The sequence below is a fragment of the Delphinapterus leucas genome, chromosome 20, assembly GCF_059928025.1.
Source record: "Delphinapterus leucas isolate spDelLeu-1000000601 "Yukka" chromosome 20, BTC_Dleu_Yukka2, whole genome shotgun sequence".
In the NCBI taxonomy this organism is placed as follows: domain Eukaryota; kingdom Metazoa; phylum Chordata; class Mammalia; order Artiodactyla; family Monodontidae; genus Delphinapterus; species Delphinapterus leucas.
The window spans coordinates 7,727,717-7,746,301 of NC_143148.1; the positions used below are offsets into that span (position 1 = coordinate 7,727,717).

The window sequence follows — 18,585 nt, forward strand, 5'->3', positions numbered from 1 at the left end:
ATAGAATACAGACACACACACACATGCACACCCACACACACTTTTTTTTCCCATATGTTGTTGGTTTTTCCCCAGAGTTCAGACCAGTTTCCAGTAGAATATCCCACATTCTGGATTTGTCTGATTGTTTCCTCATGGTGTTTAGTGTGTTCCAAAACCTCTGTTTTGCCTATAACATGGAAATTGAGTCTGAGGTTTGAATAGACTAACATTGAGCATTTGGGGCAAGAATGTTTCCCTGGTGATACTGCGGACTTCATATTGCATCACCTCTGGAGGTGCAATAATGTCAGATAGCCCCACTATTATGATGCTGAGTTTGACCACCTGATCAAGGGGCTAACTGATAGATCTCTCCTTGTAAAAGGACATTTTCTCCTTGGTAATCTAAGCAGAGAGACTTTGCCACTGTTCCCCGACCACCTCATCTCTCACCTCATGGTTGTAGCAGCCATTGCTGATCTTTGCCTGAATAAAGTGTTACATGGGGGAGAGGGCAGATTTTTTTTGAAAAGCAATAGGAAGTCACTAAAGGGTTTTGATCAGGAGATGGACAGAACACAATTTGCATTCTTAAAAGATCACGTCAATGGCTGTGGACAGAAAAATTGAAGGAAAGAGGCTGAAGGGGAACAGGCAAATGCTTAGGAGGCTACAATTCCCAGGGAAGAGATGGTGGCTTGGACTAAGATGGTAGTGTTACCAAACTCAGGTTCAGCTACTTGCTGCTGGAAAGTCAATACTCCAGGGACAAGTGTTGGTAGGAAAGGAAAGGTTGCTTTATTTAGGAGGCCAACAACCTGGGGAGAAGGTGGACTCATGTCCCAAAGAACCAACTCACCACTGCCTATCAGGGCACAAGAGATTTTATTATTTTATTTATTTTAGCTGCACCGCGTGGCATGCAGGATCTTAGTTTCCCGACCAGGGATCAAATCCATGCTCCCTGCAGTGGAAGAGCAGAGCCTTAACCACTGGACCACAAGGGTAGTCCCACAAGAGCTTTTATTTTTTTTAATTAATTAATTAATTGATTTTTGGCTGCGTTGGTTCTTCATTGCTTTTTCTTTAATTGTGGAGAGTGGGGGCTACTCTTTTTTTTTTTTTTTTTTTTTTTTGCGGTACACGGGCCTCTCACCGTTGTGGCCTCTCCCGTTGCGGAGCACAGGGTCCGGACGCACAGGCTCAGCGGTCATGGCTCATGGGCCCAGCCACTCCGCGACATGTGGGATCTTCCCGGACTGGGGCACGAACCTGCGTCCCCTGCATTGGCAGGCAGACTCTCAACCACTGTGCCACCAAGGAAGCCCAGGGCTACTCTTCATTGTGGTGCACAGGCTTCTCATTGCGGTGGCTTTTCTTGTTGCGGAGCATGGGCTCTAGGCGCGTGGGCTTCAGTAGTTGTGGCTCACAGGCTCTAGAGCGCAGGCTCAGTAGTTGTGGCGCACGGGCTTAGCTGCTCCGCGGCATGTGGGATCTTTCTGGACCAGAGCTCGAACCCTTGTCCCCTGCATTGGCAGGGAGATTCTTAACCACTGCGCCGCCACCAGGGAAACCCCACAAGAGCTTTTAAAGGGGAGTTTCAGGGATGTATAGGCAGAGGGAGGGGGCTACATGCAGAACGCCACAGTCAGCTTCGACAATTAGCTTGAAATTGGTCATTGGTGGTCTGACCAGCATCATCTTGATTGTTTTAAGTACGGTTAGTCTCCAGTTCCAGAGTCAGTTTGTTCCCATTTCTTTGAGGCCAGTTCTCGGAATAGTGGAAGATGAAGCAGCTTATGTCAGGGCTACAGTCTGGTTATCATGTAGTTAACTTCTTCCACCTGGTGGGGGTTTTGGTATCTGCAAAACATCTCAAAGGAGATGACTCAAAATATTATCAACAGCCCTTGAGGAGGAACTAAAGGTCCTTAACTTTGTTTAATGACTAAACAATTATTATTTTGTCCTGTTTGACTGCTTTTCTTTGCTTCTGCGTTTTTTTCATTTTTCTGATGAAATTTATTCTTTGGCTAAAGTTTTTTACAGACAGAAAGCAGGCGGAGGACATGGAGAGGGGGTCTGTTCTGGGAAGACCCCATAGGGTCCTGCCCGGTTACAATAACAGTGAGGTGGAAAGAAGTGGTAAGATTCAGGATCTATTGTGAAGGTAGATCTCACTCAGTTACTATAGAAGTGGAATTAGAGTGTATGGAAAAGAGGGACGTTAAAAATAATTCCTAGAGGAAATTAAGGAGACAGCTAAATGCAACGTGGGATCCTGGATTAGATTCTAAACCGTAAAAAGAACATTAGTGGAAAATTGTTGAGATTCAAATGAGGTCTGTACCATTGGTTAATGGTATTATACCCTTGTTAATTTCCTGACAAATAATTGTACTATGGTTATGTAAGTTGATGTTGGTGAAAACTGGGTGAAGGATATATGGGAACTCTGTACTATTCTTTGCACCTTTTCTGTAAGTCTGAAACGATTTAAAAGTTACAAGTTTAAAGAAAAAATTTTAATGAAGCTAATCTTCCCTTAATAATAATAAAGGGTTAGATTTTCATACTAAACGAAGTAAGCCAGACAGAGAAAGACAAATATCATATGATATCACTTATATGTGGAATCTAAAAAAGTGATACAAATGAACCTATTTACAAAGCAGGAAGAGACCCACAGATATAGAAAAACAAATATACAGTTATCGAAGGGGAAAGGCGGGGAGGGTTAAATTAGGAGTTGGGGTTAACATATACACACTACTATATATAAAATAGATAACCAACAAGGACCTACTGTATAGCATAGGGAAGTATACTCAATATTTTGTAATAACCTGTAAGGAAAAATCATCTAAAAAAGAATCTCTCTATATACGTATACATGTATAACTGAATCACTTTGCTGTACACTGAAGCTAACACAAGATTGTAAGTCAACTACACCTAAATAAAAAAAAAAAATAATCCTCACTCCTAGATTTGTAGGCTAAGCAACTGGGTAATTGGTGGTGCCACTGATTTACAGAGGGAAGACATGGGGAAGAGTGGAATTGTTGAGGAGGACTTCTGGGTTTGGACACGTCAAAGATGTCTGTTTGACACTCAAGTGGAGCTGTGGAGTTGAAAGTTGGAAGATATGGCAATCACGGAAGAATTTGGGCCTGGAAACCTAGATTTGGGAATCATTGGAGTAGACGTAGTATTTGAAGCCATGTGACTGAATGAGCTCAGTTAGGAGAGGAGAGAAGGGGAAGACATCTGAGGACCAAGTCCCAAGGCCCTCCATCAGAATTCAGATAAAGCAAGAAGACCCGGCAAAGGAGACTGAGTAGGAGTGATCACAAATGTAGGAGAAAAACCAGGAGAGTTGGGTGTCCAGGAAGCCAAGAAGGAAAGTGCTTCAAGAAGGAGGCAGTGTTGGGCTTCCCTGGCGTGTAGTGGTTAAGAATCCGCCTGCCAATGCAAGGGACACGGGTTCAATCCCTGGTCCTGGAAGATCCCACATGCCGCGGAGCAACTAAGCCCGTGAGCCACAACTACTGAGCCTGCGTGCTGCAACTACTGAAGCACACACGCCTAGAGCCAGTGTTCCGCAACAAGAGAAGCCACAGCAATAAGAAGCCCACGCACTGCAATGAAGACCCAACGCAGCCAAAAAACAATTATTAAATAAATAAAAATTTAAAAAAAGGAGGCAGTGTCAAGATATGGAAGCAATCTACGTGTCCATCAGCAGATGAATGGATAAAGAAGACGTGATGTATATATACAACAGAATACTACTCAGCCATAAAGAGGAATGAAATTTTGCCATTTGCTGCAACCTGGATGAACTTGGAGGGCATTATGCTAAGTGAAATAAGTCAGACAAAGACAAATACTGTATGATATCACTTATATGTGGAGTCTGAAAAATACAGCAAACTAGCGAATATAATAAAAAAGAAGCAGATTCACAGACATAGATAACAAACTAGTGGCTACCAGTGGGGAGAGGGAAGGGGGCAGGGACATGATAGGGGTAGGGGGGAAAAAGGGTTATTATGGGACGATATGAAATCACTTGTGTGAAACTTTTGAAAATTGTAAAGCACTATAGAATTTAAAGAATCTTTCACTCAATAAAAAAAAGAAAAAAGGAGGAGGATGGACCTAGAGATTATCAATACTAAGTGAAGCAAGTCAGACAGAGAAAGACAATTATCACATGATATCACTCATATGTGGAATCTAATTTTTAAAAAATGATACAAATGAACTTACTTACAAAACAGAAACAGACTCACAGATTGCGAAAACAAATTTATGGTTACCAAAAGGGAAACATGGCGAGGAGGGATAAATTAGGAGCTTGGGATTAACATACACACACTACTATATATAAAATAGATAACCAACAAGGACCTACCATATAGCACAGGGAACTCTATTCAATATTCTGTAATAAACTATATGGGGAAAGAATCTGAAAAAGAATGAATATATGTGTATGTATAACTGAATCACTGAGTTGTATACCTGAAACTAACACGTTGTAAATCAACTATACTCCAATAAAAAATTTTTTAAAAAGAACACAGGAAAAGAAAAAAGGAGGAAGAAGAGGCAGTGTTCAGAGTGTCTAATGCTGCTGAGAAATGCAGAAACATAAGGACTGAGGTTTGGCTACCATAGATGACCTTGACTAAACAATGGGAGATGAAACAGAGACCTCAGGTAGGGAAAAATTTTTAGAGAAGTTTTGCTACAAAGGGAACAGAGAGAGGTGATAATAGAAGGAGAGGGAAGTGGAGTCAAGGAAGGTTGGGTTTTGGGTGTTTGGGTTTTTTTGGCCACGCCACACGGCTTGTGGGATCTTAGTTCCCTGACCAGGGATCGAACCCATGCCCCCTGCGTTGGAAGCGCTGAGTCCTAACCACTGGACCTCCAGGGAATTCCTTTTTTTTTTTTAGGATAGAAAAGATGTTAAGATAGAAGGTCTTATAGCAGAATTATCTGCTGATGGCAAAAAAAAAAAAAATTAAGCATATACTTATCGTAAAACCCAGCAAGCTCACTCTTAGCTACTTATTCAGGAGACCTGAAAACTTATGTTCACACAAAAACATGTACATAATTTTTATAGCAGCTTTCTCCATAATTGCCAAAAACTAAATGAAACTCAAACGTCCTTCATACAGGGAATGGATAAACACATGGGCACACATGCCTTGGAACAGTACTGAATGTTAAGAATGAAAAAGAGTCAACTCTACTTCAATGAAAAATAAAATGGGGCTTCCCTGGTGGCGCAGTGGTTGAGGGTCCGCCTGCCGATGCAGGGGACACGGGTTCGTGCCCCGGTCCGGGAGGATCCCACATGCCGCGGAACGGCTGGGCCCGTGAGCCATGGCCGCTGGGCCTGCGCGTCCGGAGACTGTGCTCCGCAACGAGAGAGGCCACAACAGTGAGAGGCCCGCGTACCGCAAAAAAAATAAATAAATAAAATAAAATAAAATAAAATAAAATGTAGGGACTTCCCTGGTGGCACAGTGGTTAAGAATCCGCCTGCCAGTGCAGGGGACACGGGTTCGAGCCCTGGTCCGGGAAGATTCCACGTACTGCGGAACAACTAAGCCCGTGCGCCACAACTAGTGAGCCTGCACACCTAGAGGCCGTGCTCCGCAACAAGAGAAGCCACCGCAATGAGAAGCCTGTGCACCACAACGAAGATTAGACCCCGCTCTCCACAACTAGAGAAAGCCCGCACACAGCAATGAAGACCCAAAGCAGAAAAAAAAATTAATTAATTAATTTTAAAAAAAACCGTAAAGGAAAGAGCTACTGATACACACAACAGGAATGAATTTTCCATGCATTATGCTAAGTGTAAGAAGCCATACTGAAAAGGCGACATATCCTATGATTTCATTTACACTTGACCCTTGAACAACACGGGTTTGAACTGCGCAGGTCCACTTATACGTGGATTTTTTTCCCGTAGTCAATACTGCAGCACTATAGGATCCGGTTGGTTGAATTCCTGAATGCAGAACCGTGGATATGGAGGAACCACAGTACTCAGATTTTTCAATTGCGTGGACTGTCAGCACCCCTGTCCGACCTGCAGCATTGCTCAAGGGTCAACTATATTTGACATTCTGGAAAAGGCAAAACTACAAGAACAGAGGGAGAGAAAACAGAGCAGTTGTTTCCAAGAGCTGGAAGTGGGGGAGGCAGCTGACTACAAAGGGAAGGAGGGAACTTGGGGGGAAGGATGGAAGGTCCTATATCTTTACTATAGTGGCAGTTACACTGTTTGCCAAAATTCATAGAAGTGTACATGTAAAGGGTCAATTTTATTGTATGAGAATTAAATCTCAATAAACTCGACCAAACCAAAAAACTGGCTTCCCCAAATTAATTCATTAATGACAAAGGGAAAAAATAATAACTTTATAATGGAGAAACCCAGCAGACACTAGCCTAACCAAGTGATCAAAATTAATGTCACCGGTGATAAGATATAGCAACATGATGTGCCCCCAATATGATGTGATGAGAAGGGTACTTCAACTGTGTGGCATCCTCCCTCCCGGCAAAAAACTATAATCTCAATCTTATCAAGACAAGACAATGCAAGAAAAATGCAAATTGAGGGACAGTCTGCAAAGTAACTGACCAGTATTCTTCAAAAGTGTTGAGGTCATTAAAGACAAGGAAAAAGTAAGAAACGATTGCAGAATTGCAGGAGGCTAAGGGGACATGACAGTTAAATGCAATGTGGTACCCTGGGCTGGATCCTAGAAGAAAGAAAGGAAATTAGTGGGGAAACGGAGGCAATTGGAACGTCATTTAGTCAACAGCATTTGTACCAGTGTCAATTTCTCCATTTTAACAAATGAACCTTGGCAATGTAAGACGCTAACATTAGGGGAAACTGGGTGAAGGATATCACGAATTCTCTGTGCTATCTTTGCCACACTTTTGTAAGTCTGAAAATATTTCAAAATTAAAAGTAAAGCAAAGAAAAAAGATCTTATTATAATACAGGAATGACAACCTGATACCGAGGAATAGGAGAAACTGACATTGAAATTGACATAACACGTCTGTGTTAGTTTCCTAGTGGCTGCTGTAACAAATTACCACAAACTTAGTGGCTTAAAACAATACACATTTATTACCCTACAGTTCTGGAGGTTGGAATTCTTAAATGGGTCCACAGGGCTGTGTTCCTTCTGGAGGCTCTAGGACAGAAGTCATTTCCTTGTTTGCTTTCTCCAGCTTCTAGGGGCTACCTATATTCCCTGGCTCATGGCCCTTCCCTCCAGCTTCACAGTCAGCAAAGTAGCATCTTTCTCCTCTCTGACCTCTACTTTTTTTGTTTTTTCATTTTTAATTACTATTATTTTTTGTCTTTTATCTTCTTTTCCCCCGGCACCATGCACAGCATGCAGGATCTTAGTTCCCCGACCAGGGATCAAACTCGTGCCCCCTGCAGTGGAAGCGTGGAGTCTTAACCACCTGGCCACCAGGGAAGTCCCCATTTTTAAGTATTTTCTATTTTATTTTAATTTCTTACCTGTACATCTATGCTCACATCATCTAACAATCTGACCTTCCTACCTCCTTCTTGTGAAGACCCTCGTGATTACCTTGGGGCCACCGAGGTCACCTGGGATAATCTCCCCAACTCAAGAGCCTTAATTTAATCACACCCACAAAGTCCCTTTTGTCATATAGTATTGGGTTGGCCAAAAGGTTCATTCGTTTTTTTCCGTAAGATGGCTCTAGTAGCACTTAGTTGTCTTTAACTTCATTTGAAACAATTTTGTTAGATTTTATGTGACAGCTTGTCATATCAGCGTGCATTTAAAAAAAGACGTATCAAAACTGGTGAATTTTTGTGTAGCCATTTTAATATTGAAGATGGAAGAAAAAAAGCAACATTTTCGGCATTTTATGCTTTATTATTTCAAGAAAGGTAAAAACGCAACTGAAACGCAAAAAAAAAAGATTTGTGCAGTGTATGGAGAAGGTGCTGTGACTGACTGAACATGTCAAAAGTGGTTTGTTAAGTTTCGTCCTGGAGATTTCTCGCTGGACGATGCTCCACGGTCCGGTAGACCAGTTGAAGTTGATAGCGATCAAATCGAGACATTAATTGAGAACAATCAACATTACACCACGCAGGGCTTCCGTGGTGGCGCAGTGGTTAAGAATCCACCTGCCAATGCAAGGGACACGGATTTGAGCCCTGGTTCAGGAAGATCCCACATGCTGCGGAGCAACTAAGCCCGTGCGCCACAACTACTGAGCCCATGTGCCACAGCTACTGAAGCCCGTGTGCCTAGAGCCCCTGCTCTGCAACAAGAGAAGCCACCGCAATGAGAAGCCCACGCACTGCAACGAAGGGTAGCTCCCACTCTCCACAACTAGAGAAAGCCCATGCACAGCCGCAAAGACCCAACACAGTCAAAACAAACAAATAAAATTCAAAAAATAAAACAAAACATTATACCACACGGGAGATAGCTGACACTGAAAATATCTAAATCAAGCGTTGAAAATCATTTGCACCAGCTTGGTTATGTTCATCCCTTTGATGTTTGGGTTCCACATAAGTTAAGCGAAAAAAACTTGCTTGACTGTATTTCTGCATGTGATTCTCTACTTAAACGTAACGAAAACGTTCCGTTTTTAAAACAAATTGTGACGGGCAATGAAAAGTGGATACTGTACAATCATGTGGAACGGAAGAGATCATGGAGCAAGTGAAATGAACCACTGCCAACCACAGCAGGGGCTGGTCTTCATCCAAAGAAGGTGATGCTGTGTATATGGTGGGATTGGAAGGGAATCCTCTATTATGAGTTCCTTCTGGAAAACCAAATGATTAATTCCAACAAGTACTGCTCCCAATTAGACCAAATGAAAGCAGCACTCGACGAAAAGCGTCCAGAATTAGTCAACAGAAAACGCATAATCGTCCATCAGGATAACACAAGACTGAATGTTTCTTTGATGACCAGGCAAAAACTGTTACAGCTCGGCTGGGAAGTTCTGATTCATCCACCATATTCATATTCACCAGTCATTGCACCTTCGGATTTACATTTATTTCGGTCTTTACAAAATTCTCTTAATGGAAAAAATTTCAGTTCCCTGGAAGACTGTAAAAGGCACCTGGAACAGTTCTTTGCTCAAAAAGGTTAAAAGTTTTGGGAAGATGGAATTATGAAGTCGCCTGAAAAATGGCAGAAGGTAGTGGAACAAAAAGGTGAATACGTTGTTCAATAAAGTTCTTGGTGAAAATGAAAAATGTATCTTTAAAAACCAAAGGCACGGGCTTCCCTGGTGGCGCAGTGGTTGAGAGTCCGCCTGCCGATGCAGGGAACATGGGTTCGTGCCCCGGTCCGGGAAGACCCCACATGCCGCGGAGCGGCTCGGCCCGTGAGCCATGGCCGCTGAGCCTGCGCGTCCGGAGCCTGTGCTCCGCGACGGGAGAGGCCACAGCAGTGAGAGGCCCGCGTACCGCAAAAAAACCCAAAAACCAACCAAACAAAAAAAAAACCAAAGGCACTTTTTGACCAGCCCAACATATTCAAAGGTTCTGGGAATTAGGACTTACGACTTGGACATCTTCCGGGGGTGGGGGTGGGACATCATTCTGCCTCGCATATTAATGATACAAGAGAATTAGGAGTGATGACAGGAGCTGAGTCTGCAGGCGGGACAGAGAGATGGGACCCAGGACACAAGGCGAGATGTTGGTCTTGGATTGGGAGGGACAGATGAAAAGCAGAGCATCTGGGCAGCTGATAGAATGGGCTGTGGGAAGATGAAGTGTCTGGTAGCCTCTACGCTTTCAGAAGAATGAGGAGTGAGGGAATCAGCTGATTGAAGGTGGAGGACCAGGGTGTGGTGGGAATTTGAGGAGAATGAAGATGGGGAATGGCCATCTTGTGGGGGGGTGGGTGTTGAGTGTACCTTCATGAAGGACACAGAGCAGGGTCACAGGAGGTCTGGGATTTGGGATCCAGCCTCCCTCAGAGCCCCCTGGGAAGGCACAGAGTGGGTGAGAGGATTTACTAGGGTTGGGGTTTCACCCCAACAGTGCCCTGGAGGGGATCATAGGCAAAGAAGGGAAAGACATCCAAAGGAGAGTGACTTTATGGGGGACCGTGGAACGGTGGAAGCAGGGGGAAGAGGGAAGGGAGGACAAGATGTGGGGAGTCAAAGATAATGAGAATCTAATGGGGTCAATGCATTGTACTGCTGGTGGGCTTGAAAGTTGGCTTTATTTTTCTTTCTTTCTTTATTTTTGCTGCACCCCCATAGCTTGCAGAATCTCAGTTCCCCGACCAGGGATTGAACCCCAGGCCATGGCAGTGAAAGACAAGAATCCTAACCACTAAGCCACCAGGGAACTCCCTTGAAAGTTTTTTTCTTAAATTTGGTTGGTGGGAAAAGGGAGTGCATGGACAGAGAATGGGATGATAGAGTTTGCCTACTGTGTAGCACAGGGAACTATATTCAGTATGCTGTGATGAACCATAACGGAAAAGAAGAGGAAAAAGTATATTTATGTATAACTTTATGTGCTGTGCAGCAGAAATTGACATTGTAAATCAACTATACTTGAATAAAATAATTTTTTCAAAAAAGATGAGGAAATCAACTAAACTCCCATAAAAAACAAACAAAAAAGAGGAAGAAAAAAATAGTTTGGGGAGTTCCCTGGCGGTCCAGTGGTTAGGACTTGGCACTTTCACTGCTGTGGCCCAGGTTATCCCGCAAGCCGTGCCGTGTGGCCAAAAAAAAAAAAAAAGTTTTAAGGGTGTGTAGTTACCGATAATGACAAGGACAAGGGTATGACCGAGGAAGTGGGTGGCACAATCAAGGGGGACAGATAGATACGGGTGTAGTTTCTTTGGGAGGAAAACAAAAATTGCCTAAAATTGATTGCAGTTTTGCATGCAAAACTCTTATGAATATAGGAAGAACCATTGTGTATATACCTTATTTTTAAAAATTATTTTATTTTAAATTTATTTAAAAAAAAATTTGGCTGCGTTGGGTCTTCATTGCTGCGCGTGGGCTTTCTCTAGTCGTGGCGAGTGGGGGCTGTTCTTCCCTGTGGTGCGCGGGCTTCTCATTGCAGTGGTGTCTAAGCACGTGGGCTTCAGTAGTTGCAGCATGCAGGCTCAGTAGTTGTGGCTCGAGGGCTCAGTTGCTCTGAGGCATGTGAGATCTTTTCCAGACCAGGGGTCGAACCCGTGTCCCCTGCATCGGCAGGCGGATCCTTTTTTTTTCTCTTTTTTTTTTTTTTCCGGTACGCGGGCCTCTCACTGTTGTGGCCTCTCCCGTTGCGGAGCACAGGCTCCGCGGCCATGGCTCACGGGCCCAGCCGCTCCGCGGCATGTGGGATCTTCCCGGACCAGGGCACGAACCCGTGTCCCCTGCATCGGCAGACGGACTCTCAACCACTGCGCCACCAGGGAAGCCCTGCAGGCGGATTCTTAACCACTGCACCATCAGGGAAGTCCCATGTCGTATACTTTAAACGAATGAACTGTATGGTATGTGAATTGTAGCTCAATAAAACTGTAAAAAAGGAAGGAAGGAAGCAAGGAAGGGGGCTGGGATAGATCAGAGGGCAAGATGGATGGAAATGATGGGTTCAGAGTACCAAGAGGCCACGTGTGGATTATCTAGTATCATGGTGTGTGTTAACAAACCACCCAAAGACTTTATGACTGAAAACAATAAAGATCATTTATCTCACTCACAAGTCTGCAAGCTGGGCAGGGCCTCGGGGAGAAGGCTTATCTCTCCTCCACGGGGTAGCCTGGCTGGGGCAGGAGGATGTGCTTCTAAGATGGCTCACTCGCGTGGCTGCAGGCTGGTGCTGGGGATGAGCTGTGAGTTTAGTAGCCTAGAGTCCTCTCCACATGGGCCTTGTCATCTAGTCCGCACAAGTGTCCCAAGGAAAAGAGTGGGGTGGAACGTTGCCTTTTATGACCCAACCTCGGAAATCACACTGCGTCTCTTCCAAGGTGGTCTGTTAGTTGAGGGTCTCACCAAAGGCTGGAGAATGGACTCCACAAGATAGGGTGTGACATGGCTTGGACAAAAAATATGGTCCTTTTTGGAAAAGACAACCGGGTACAGGCCAGGTTTTAGCAGAATCATCTATATGGGGATATTGAAATTATTAAGAATTATGACAGTCGTTTTAGAGTGATGGATATAGAGCCAGGATTGAAAATCTTCCATGAAAGAGTGGGAGTGGGCAGAAGGGAAAGAGATGAGTTCTTTAGGGAAGGTTGGGAAGAGGTGTCCATGGATAACTTGAGCTTCAAAGGAGCTGAGGGAGGGAGAATTGTCTGGAAGTGGCAAGAAGGAGCGCCCACCTCCAGGCTCAGTGGTAGGAGGGTGTTAAGAGATAAGGTTGCAGGCAGGAGAGATCGGTGCACACACAGCATTCAGAAACCTACAAAGAGGGATCTCTGTGGGCTCTGAGAATGAGAAAAAAAAGAGAAAGGAGACCAGAAAGAAGGGAACAGTCCAGAGAGATGGGGAGACAGAGACCCAGACAGGGGTAGGGCCAAAGACCATGAAAGAAAGGGACACAGACACAGAAAGAGGGAAACAGAAATCCAGATGGATGGTGACATAGCATCCCAGAAAGAAATTGTAGACAGGAAGAGAAAGTGCCAGAATTCCTAGAGGGTTAAAACCTTCAGTGTCTCTCTCTACTCCCCCAGCAGAGGGCGCCCGGGGCCTCATTCCCTGGAGTCCGGGTGTCCAATTCCCACGACTTCCCGCCAAGCACATCGGATGGGGCTATTTTTACCCCGTGTCATAGGACACCGGTGGCTGGAAGGCCATCGTCTGTCTGTCCTTTGGTCCCTTCGAGTGACCCTGCGGCATTTCCCCAGCCCACCCCTGACCTGTTCCTGGCAGGCCTGGTCTCCTTTTGCACTATTCAGGGCTGCAGCTCAGGCCTTGCTAGGTCTAAGAAAGTCTGGCAGAGAATCCAGGTGGAGACCCGGCGGGTGAGGGTAGGGGCAACCCGAGCGAGGGCACCCCATGTGGGGGGCACATGCTCAGGGTTTAGAGCTGCTGGAGCATCCCCAGGACGGGGAAACCACCAGGACAATGGCAGAGACAACCTAGGGTGAATGTCAGAGAGAGATTCAGAGATATGACTCGGGAGAGGCTCAGTCCTCCAGAGGCCCTGAGACAGAGACTTGCAGTAATTCAGAGAAACAGGGAAAGAAAGATACCCAAAGGGGAGACCCAGAGAATCCCAGGGACAGAGACACAGTGGGCTGAGAGGTAATGAGAGAGAAGAGACCCAGAGAGACAAGAAGCAGAGAGACCCAGACAGAGGGGAAAGACAGAGACCAAGAGAAAGAAAGAAACAGAGATAGAGATACAAGAATATAAGAAAGACGGAGATTCGGAGAGACCAAGACACAGAGACTGACGGGAATCCCCAGACACAGATGACCCTAGAACGGCAAAGCTCAGGGATAAATGACCCATAGAGATACTCAGAGATAAAACCCCGAGATCAGAGATACAGTCAGACCCAAAGTGAAGACAGAGCCAGACACAGAGACACACAAAAAGAACGAGAGAGAGAGACAAAGAGATGGAAATTTGTGACTCGAACAGAGCGGCTCAGATACTCATAAAAACATAGACGAGAGACATACACGGAAACCCGGAGAGACGCAGGACAGAGATCTCAGGCGATGGAGAGACAGAGTGAAAGGAACCCCGAAGGCCAGGTGGACCCGGAGAAAGCGCAGCGCCGCGTCGCCTGGGGGTAAAGGGAGGGCGCCCCGGCAGAGGGCGCCCGGCCGCCCTCTGCCCCGCCGGGGTCACGGCGCCCCCTCCCCCGCGTCCTGGCCGCACGGCCGGGCTATTTTTACGCGTGGACACCGGACACCAGGCTGGGGCGGCGGCGGCGGCGGCGGCCGAGGCGGGGCCGGGCCGGGTCGGGCGTCGGGGCCACACGTCCGTCCGCGGGTCGCCGGGGCTGCGCGCACCATGGAACCCGGGTGCCCGCAGCCGTGCGGCTGCTGCGAGCGAGTGGTGCTCAACGTGGCTGGGCTGCGCTTCGAGACCCGGGCGCGCACGCTGGGCCGCTTCCCGGACACGCTGCTCGGGGACCCGGTACGCCGCAGACGTTTCTACGACGGCGCGCGCCGCGAGTACTTCTTCGACCGGCACCGGCCCAGCTTCGACGCGGTGCTCTATTACTACCAGTCGGGCGGGCGCCTGCGGCGGCCGGCGCACGTGCCGCTCGACGTCTTCCTGGAGGAGGTGGCCTTCTACGGGCTAGGCGCCGCAGCGCTAGCGCGCCTGCGCGAGGAGGAGGGCTGCCCCTTGCCATCGGAGCGCCCCCTGCCCCGCCGCGCCTTCGCGCGCCAGCTCTGGCTGCTCTTCGAGTTCCCCGAGAGCTCGCAGGCCGCGCGCGTGCTCGCCGTTGTCTCAGTGCTCGTCATCCTCGTCTCCATCGTCGTCTTCTGCCTCGAGACGCTGCCCGACTTCCGCGACGACCGCGACAACTCGGGGCTCGCCGCGGTGGCTGCAGCTGGCCCGGTGAGGGGGCGGGGCCTGCGTGTGGAGAGGCGGGATTTGGGAGGAGCTGGACGAGGTCCACGGGGTCCTGGCCAATCATAAAGTGGGGTAAGGGGCAATGGGAGGTGGGGCCTCTCAGGAAGGTGGGGCCTGGCTGTGGATAGGCAAGGCATTGGGGGCCTGGTTGGAAGACCTGACCAATCAAAGGTGGGCAAAGGCCTGTGAGAGGTGGGCAAGCCAGGGACGGCGCCAGACCTGGGAACCCTACATTAAATCCTGGGCTGGGGGCGGGAAAGGTGTAGCTTAATGGGGCGGGGCCTGAGGATCTAAATAGGAGGACCTGCCTTTTCAGAAGGCGTGCGCTGAGGTAGGTGAGAAACCCGGCTTTTGGAGGGCAGGAGCACTGGAGGACAGGTGTATTAAGAAATCAAAACTGAGGGATAAGGAGAGACTGAAAAATTGGGGGTCTATACGGCTGGCAGTAACCAATGGGAAGGATGGGCTGGAGGTAGTGAGATCTGGGACCTGAAGAAAGCCTCCGAGGGAGCTGCAGATGGAGGGGTGGGGCCTGAGGATTGGGGCAAAAGGAATCCATCATAAAGAAAGTTGAGCTGAGGGCCGTGAGGGGAGGGGCCCGGGTTTTGGCATAAGGATAAAGTGTTTAACCATTATGGTCCAGGCTGGGTTTGGGGAGGGCAGGGCACAAGGGAGTGGGGCCAGGATAGGGGCCCTCCCCATCTGGAAATTCAACTCTGGGGGTGGGATTTTGGGAGGGAAGAGATTGAGCCCTACTCAAGCATTATTTCAGGAGGCCCTGCCAATGAAGGATCAGGGACCCTAAAGTCAGCCTTCCCTGGGGGTCCCGAGAAGGAGTGTACTACAGCTAGGTCACCGGGGTTCTGGGGCCAGCAGCTATTGACCAATTTGTAAAGAAGTAGTTGAATATTTAAACAGGAAATATGGCCATTCCAGTGCGTCCCAGCCCTGGCATGGTCCTCCCTGAACCCCTTCCTCTCTGCAGTTTCCGGCTCGGCTGAACGGCTCCAGCCCAGTGCCTGGACCCCCACCTCGCTTGCCCTTCGATGACCCGTTCTTTGTGGTGGAGACATTGTGCATCTGTTGGTTCTCCTTCGAGCTGCTGGTGCGCCTGGCAGCCTGCCCAAGCAAGACAGCCTTCTTCAAGAACGTGATGAACCTCATCGATTTCGTGGCCATCCTGCCTTACTTTGTGGCACTGGGTACCGAGCTGGCCCGGCAGCGGGGGGTGGGCCAGCCAGCCATGTCACTGGCCATCCTGCGAGTCATCCGACTGGTACGCGTCTTCCGCATCTTCAAGCTGTCCCGGCACTCAAAGGGCCTGCAGATCTTGGGCCAGACCTTAAGAGCCTCCATGCGAGAGCTGGGCCTCCTCATCTTCTTCCTTTTCATTGGTGTGGTCCTCTTCTCCAGCGCAGTCTACTTTGCTGAGGCCGACCGGGCAGACTCCCATTTCACCAGCATCCCTGAGTCCTTCTGGTGGGCAGTGGTCACTATGACCACAGTTGGCTATGGAGACATGGCGCCCGTCACTGTGGGCGGCAAGATAGTGGGCTCTCTGTGCGCCATTGCCGGCGTGCTGACCATTTCCCTACCTGTGCCAGTCATTGTCTCCAACTTCAGCTACTTTTACCACCGGGAGACAGATGACGAAGAGGCTGGGATGTACAGCCACGTGGACACGCAGCCCTGTTGCCCACTGGAGGGCAAGGTCAATGGGGGGTTTGTGGATCGAGAGGTTCCTGAGCTCCCACCTCCACTCCTCTGGGCTCCCCCTGGGAAACACATGGTCACCGAAGTGTGAGGACAGTTGAGGTCTGCAGAACCTCACATTTCCTTGGAGGGAGGGAGGGAGGGAAGGGAGGAAGGAAAGTTGGGGGGAGGGTGTTGGGTTTAGGAAGAGCTAAGTTAAGTGGTAATGAGTTGGGGAACACTAAGTCTTATTGGGTCTTGAGTTGTGGATTGGTAGCTCCTGTGGGTACCTCCTTAGGTGACAGTGAATGGCAATGGGTTATGCTGATTTGAGGGGGAGGCTCCATCGGTTTGTATTGCGTTGGGTTGTGTAAAGCTTGGGGTAGTGTTGAGATAGGTTTTGTCACATAATTTTGTGAGTTTCTTAGTTCCATGTTGGGTCGGGTTGGGTTACGAGTGTAGGTGAGTCTTGTCCAAGTGCATTATGCAGGATTCTGTGGTTTTATGAGTCCCCTAGGGCCATGTTGGATCAAGTAAGGTGGTCATCCACGGCACTGTTGGGACTGATTGTGTGTTCATGCATGGCACTGTAGAGTTGGGTTGAGACACTGGAAACTGCGTGGCTTTGTGATTCTTCTAGGGCCATGTTATTTTAAGTTCTGTGAACTTGTGAGTCATGTAGAAATACGAAGAGTCATGTGATAGAATGTGAGCTTTCTAGGTCATATGAGGCTAAGTTGGGTTGGAATGTATGAGCATAGGAGTCTTTCAGGGTTCTGTTGTGTTGAACTGTGTAGAGTTATATGGCTAGAAGTTTGTCGGGGCTACAATGAGTTGAGTCGTAATGAGTTGTATAATCATGTGAACCTCGTAGGACCAGTTCAGTTGGGTCATACAACTGTTTGATTTGGGTTACATCAAGTTCCGTCCTTGAGTCCTGTAGGAACGTTGGGTTGAGCTGGACTGTATGTATGAGCACCACAGGGCCATACTGGTTTGTTTTGCATTTAGTGGTAGCGCCAGGACCCAAGGATAACAGCACTGGGAAGGAATCATGTGTCAAGGAGTGAATATGGTATGTGGACTCTAGGAGACCAACTGAACTGGCTTGCCCAGTGTCATCCCTATAAGGGGCAGGGCTAAGTTCTGTATTTGTAGATTCAGTTGGTCACACAGAAGGCTTCTAGGTGAACTTGGAAGATGTAGATGCCCCTTCCGTTTACCGCACACCTGCTTTGTTTTGCCATTCAAACCCCTTCTCTGTCTTCCCATAGAGTTTTCCTTCAAGACATGGAGATCAGAGCCACAAGGGAAGGGGAAAGGGGGAGAAACTGTACTCTGTTCAGACATGATGGGGGGATAGAAACCCAAAGGAGGGGGACAGAGAGCTGGGGAGGGATAGAGACCCAGAGAAAGAAAGAGAAAGAAACCCCAAGAGGGGAAAAAGACCCAGAGAGTGGGGGAGACAGAGACCCATAGGGGGCAGGTATCGGGCACCCAGAGAGCAAGGGACAGAGACCCAGAGTTGGAAAGAGACCAGAGCACCCCAGAGAAAGAGAACCAAGAAAGAAAAAGGGAGAAAAAGTCAGTGCCCCTGAACCTGAGAGAGATGCACAGTGTATTCCATGGAATCACAAAGGGATCCCAAATCAGGATGCACCACCCTACCCTCCCGCAGCTCAAGAAGTGTGTCAGACAAACTGCAGGGCCCACTCTATCTTCCTGGGGAGAAAGCAGTGTCTCAGAGCATGGGAGTGGCTTCCCAAGGTCGCGTGGCTTGTCCCCAGGGAGGGATGGGGGGCTGGACTTGTGGCCTGTTGCTTGACCCTACATCATGTCCCCATCAGCCTGCTGGTCTGCACAGGACTTCCCGAGTCTAACAGCCTCATTTCTCACAAATGAAGAAACTAAGGCTCGGGGGAGGTGGGGGGTTACCCAAGGTCAGAGGTCTTTCAGTACTAAAAGGGCATTTGGAGGAGAAAGAAGAGGAGGATGGTTGCATCGCTAACATATATAGGGCTGCCTGTGTGCCAGGTAACTTTCAAAGTACTTGTATTCATTTATTAAAATCCATCCAGTGGTTTACAGAAAGTTGTTGTTATTTTTAGCTAGGAAACCACCCCCCTTTCTTTTTTGGTCAAATGAAATCTCACTTAGGAGCACCAGTGTGATGCATCAGAGGGTGTGAACTGGTTTGAGGAGTCTCTCTTGACAACTCAGAATGTGGCTAACAAATTCCGTTTGGAAACCCCTGATTTAATCCAACCACCTTTTTACACAGAG

At 47.8% G+C, this 18,585-nt stretch overlaps 1 protein-coding gene across 2 annotated transcripts; it reads left to right on the forward strand.

Annotated features, from left to right (window-relative positions):
* Nucleotides 1-13,990: 13,990 nt before the first annotated feature.
* On the forward strand, nt 13,991-16,431 carry KCNA7 (potassium voltage-gated channel subfamily A member 7). Of its 2 annotated transcripts, none has more exons than XM_089902591.1 (2): nt 13,991-14,616; nt 15,596-16,431. In XM_089902591.1, the coding sequence occupies exons 1-2, from the start codon at nt 14,041-14,043 to the stop codon at nt 16,412-16,414; spliced, it is 1,395 nt and encodes a 464-aa protein (XP_089758717.1). In that variant the 5' UTR covers nt 13,991-14,040; the 3' UTR covers nt 16,415-16,431. The 2 variants fall into 2 exon arrangements, with proteins under 2 accessions (XP_089758717.1, XP_022440551.1); XM_022584843.2 differs by having other exon boundaries at nt 13,991-14,595.
* The last annotated feature ends 2,154 nt before the right edge of the window (nt 16,432-18,585 follow it).

Excerpts from the sequence above, each read along its gene's own strand:
- KCNA7 (XM_089902591.1), top strand. The coding sequence starts at position 14,041 with ATGGAACCCGGGTGCCCGCAGCCGTGCGGCTGCTGCGAGCGAGTGGTG. Across the intron at positions 14,617-15,595 it reads TGAGGGGGCGGGGCCTGCGT|TTTCCGGCTCGGCTGAACGG; the intron begins GTGGAGAGGCGG and ends TCCTCTCTGCAG.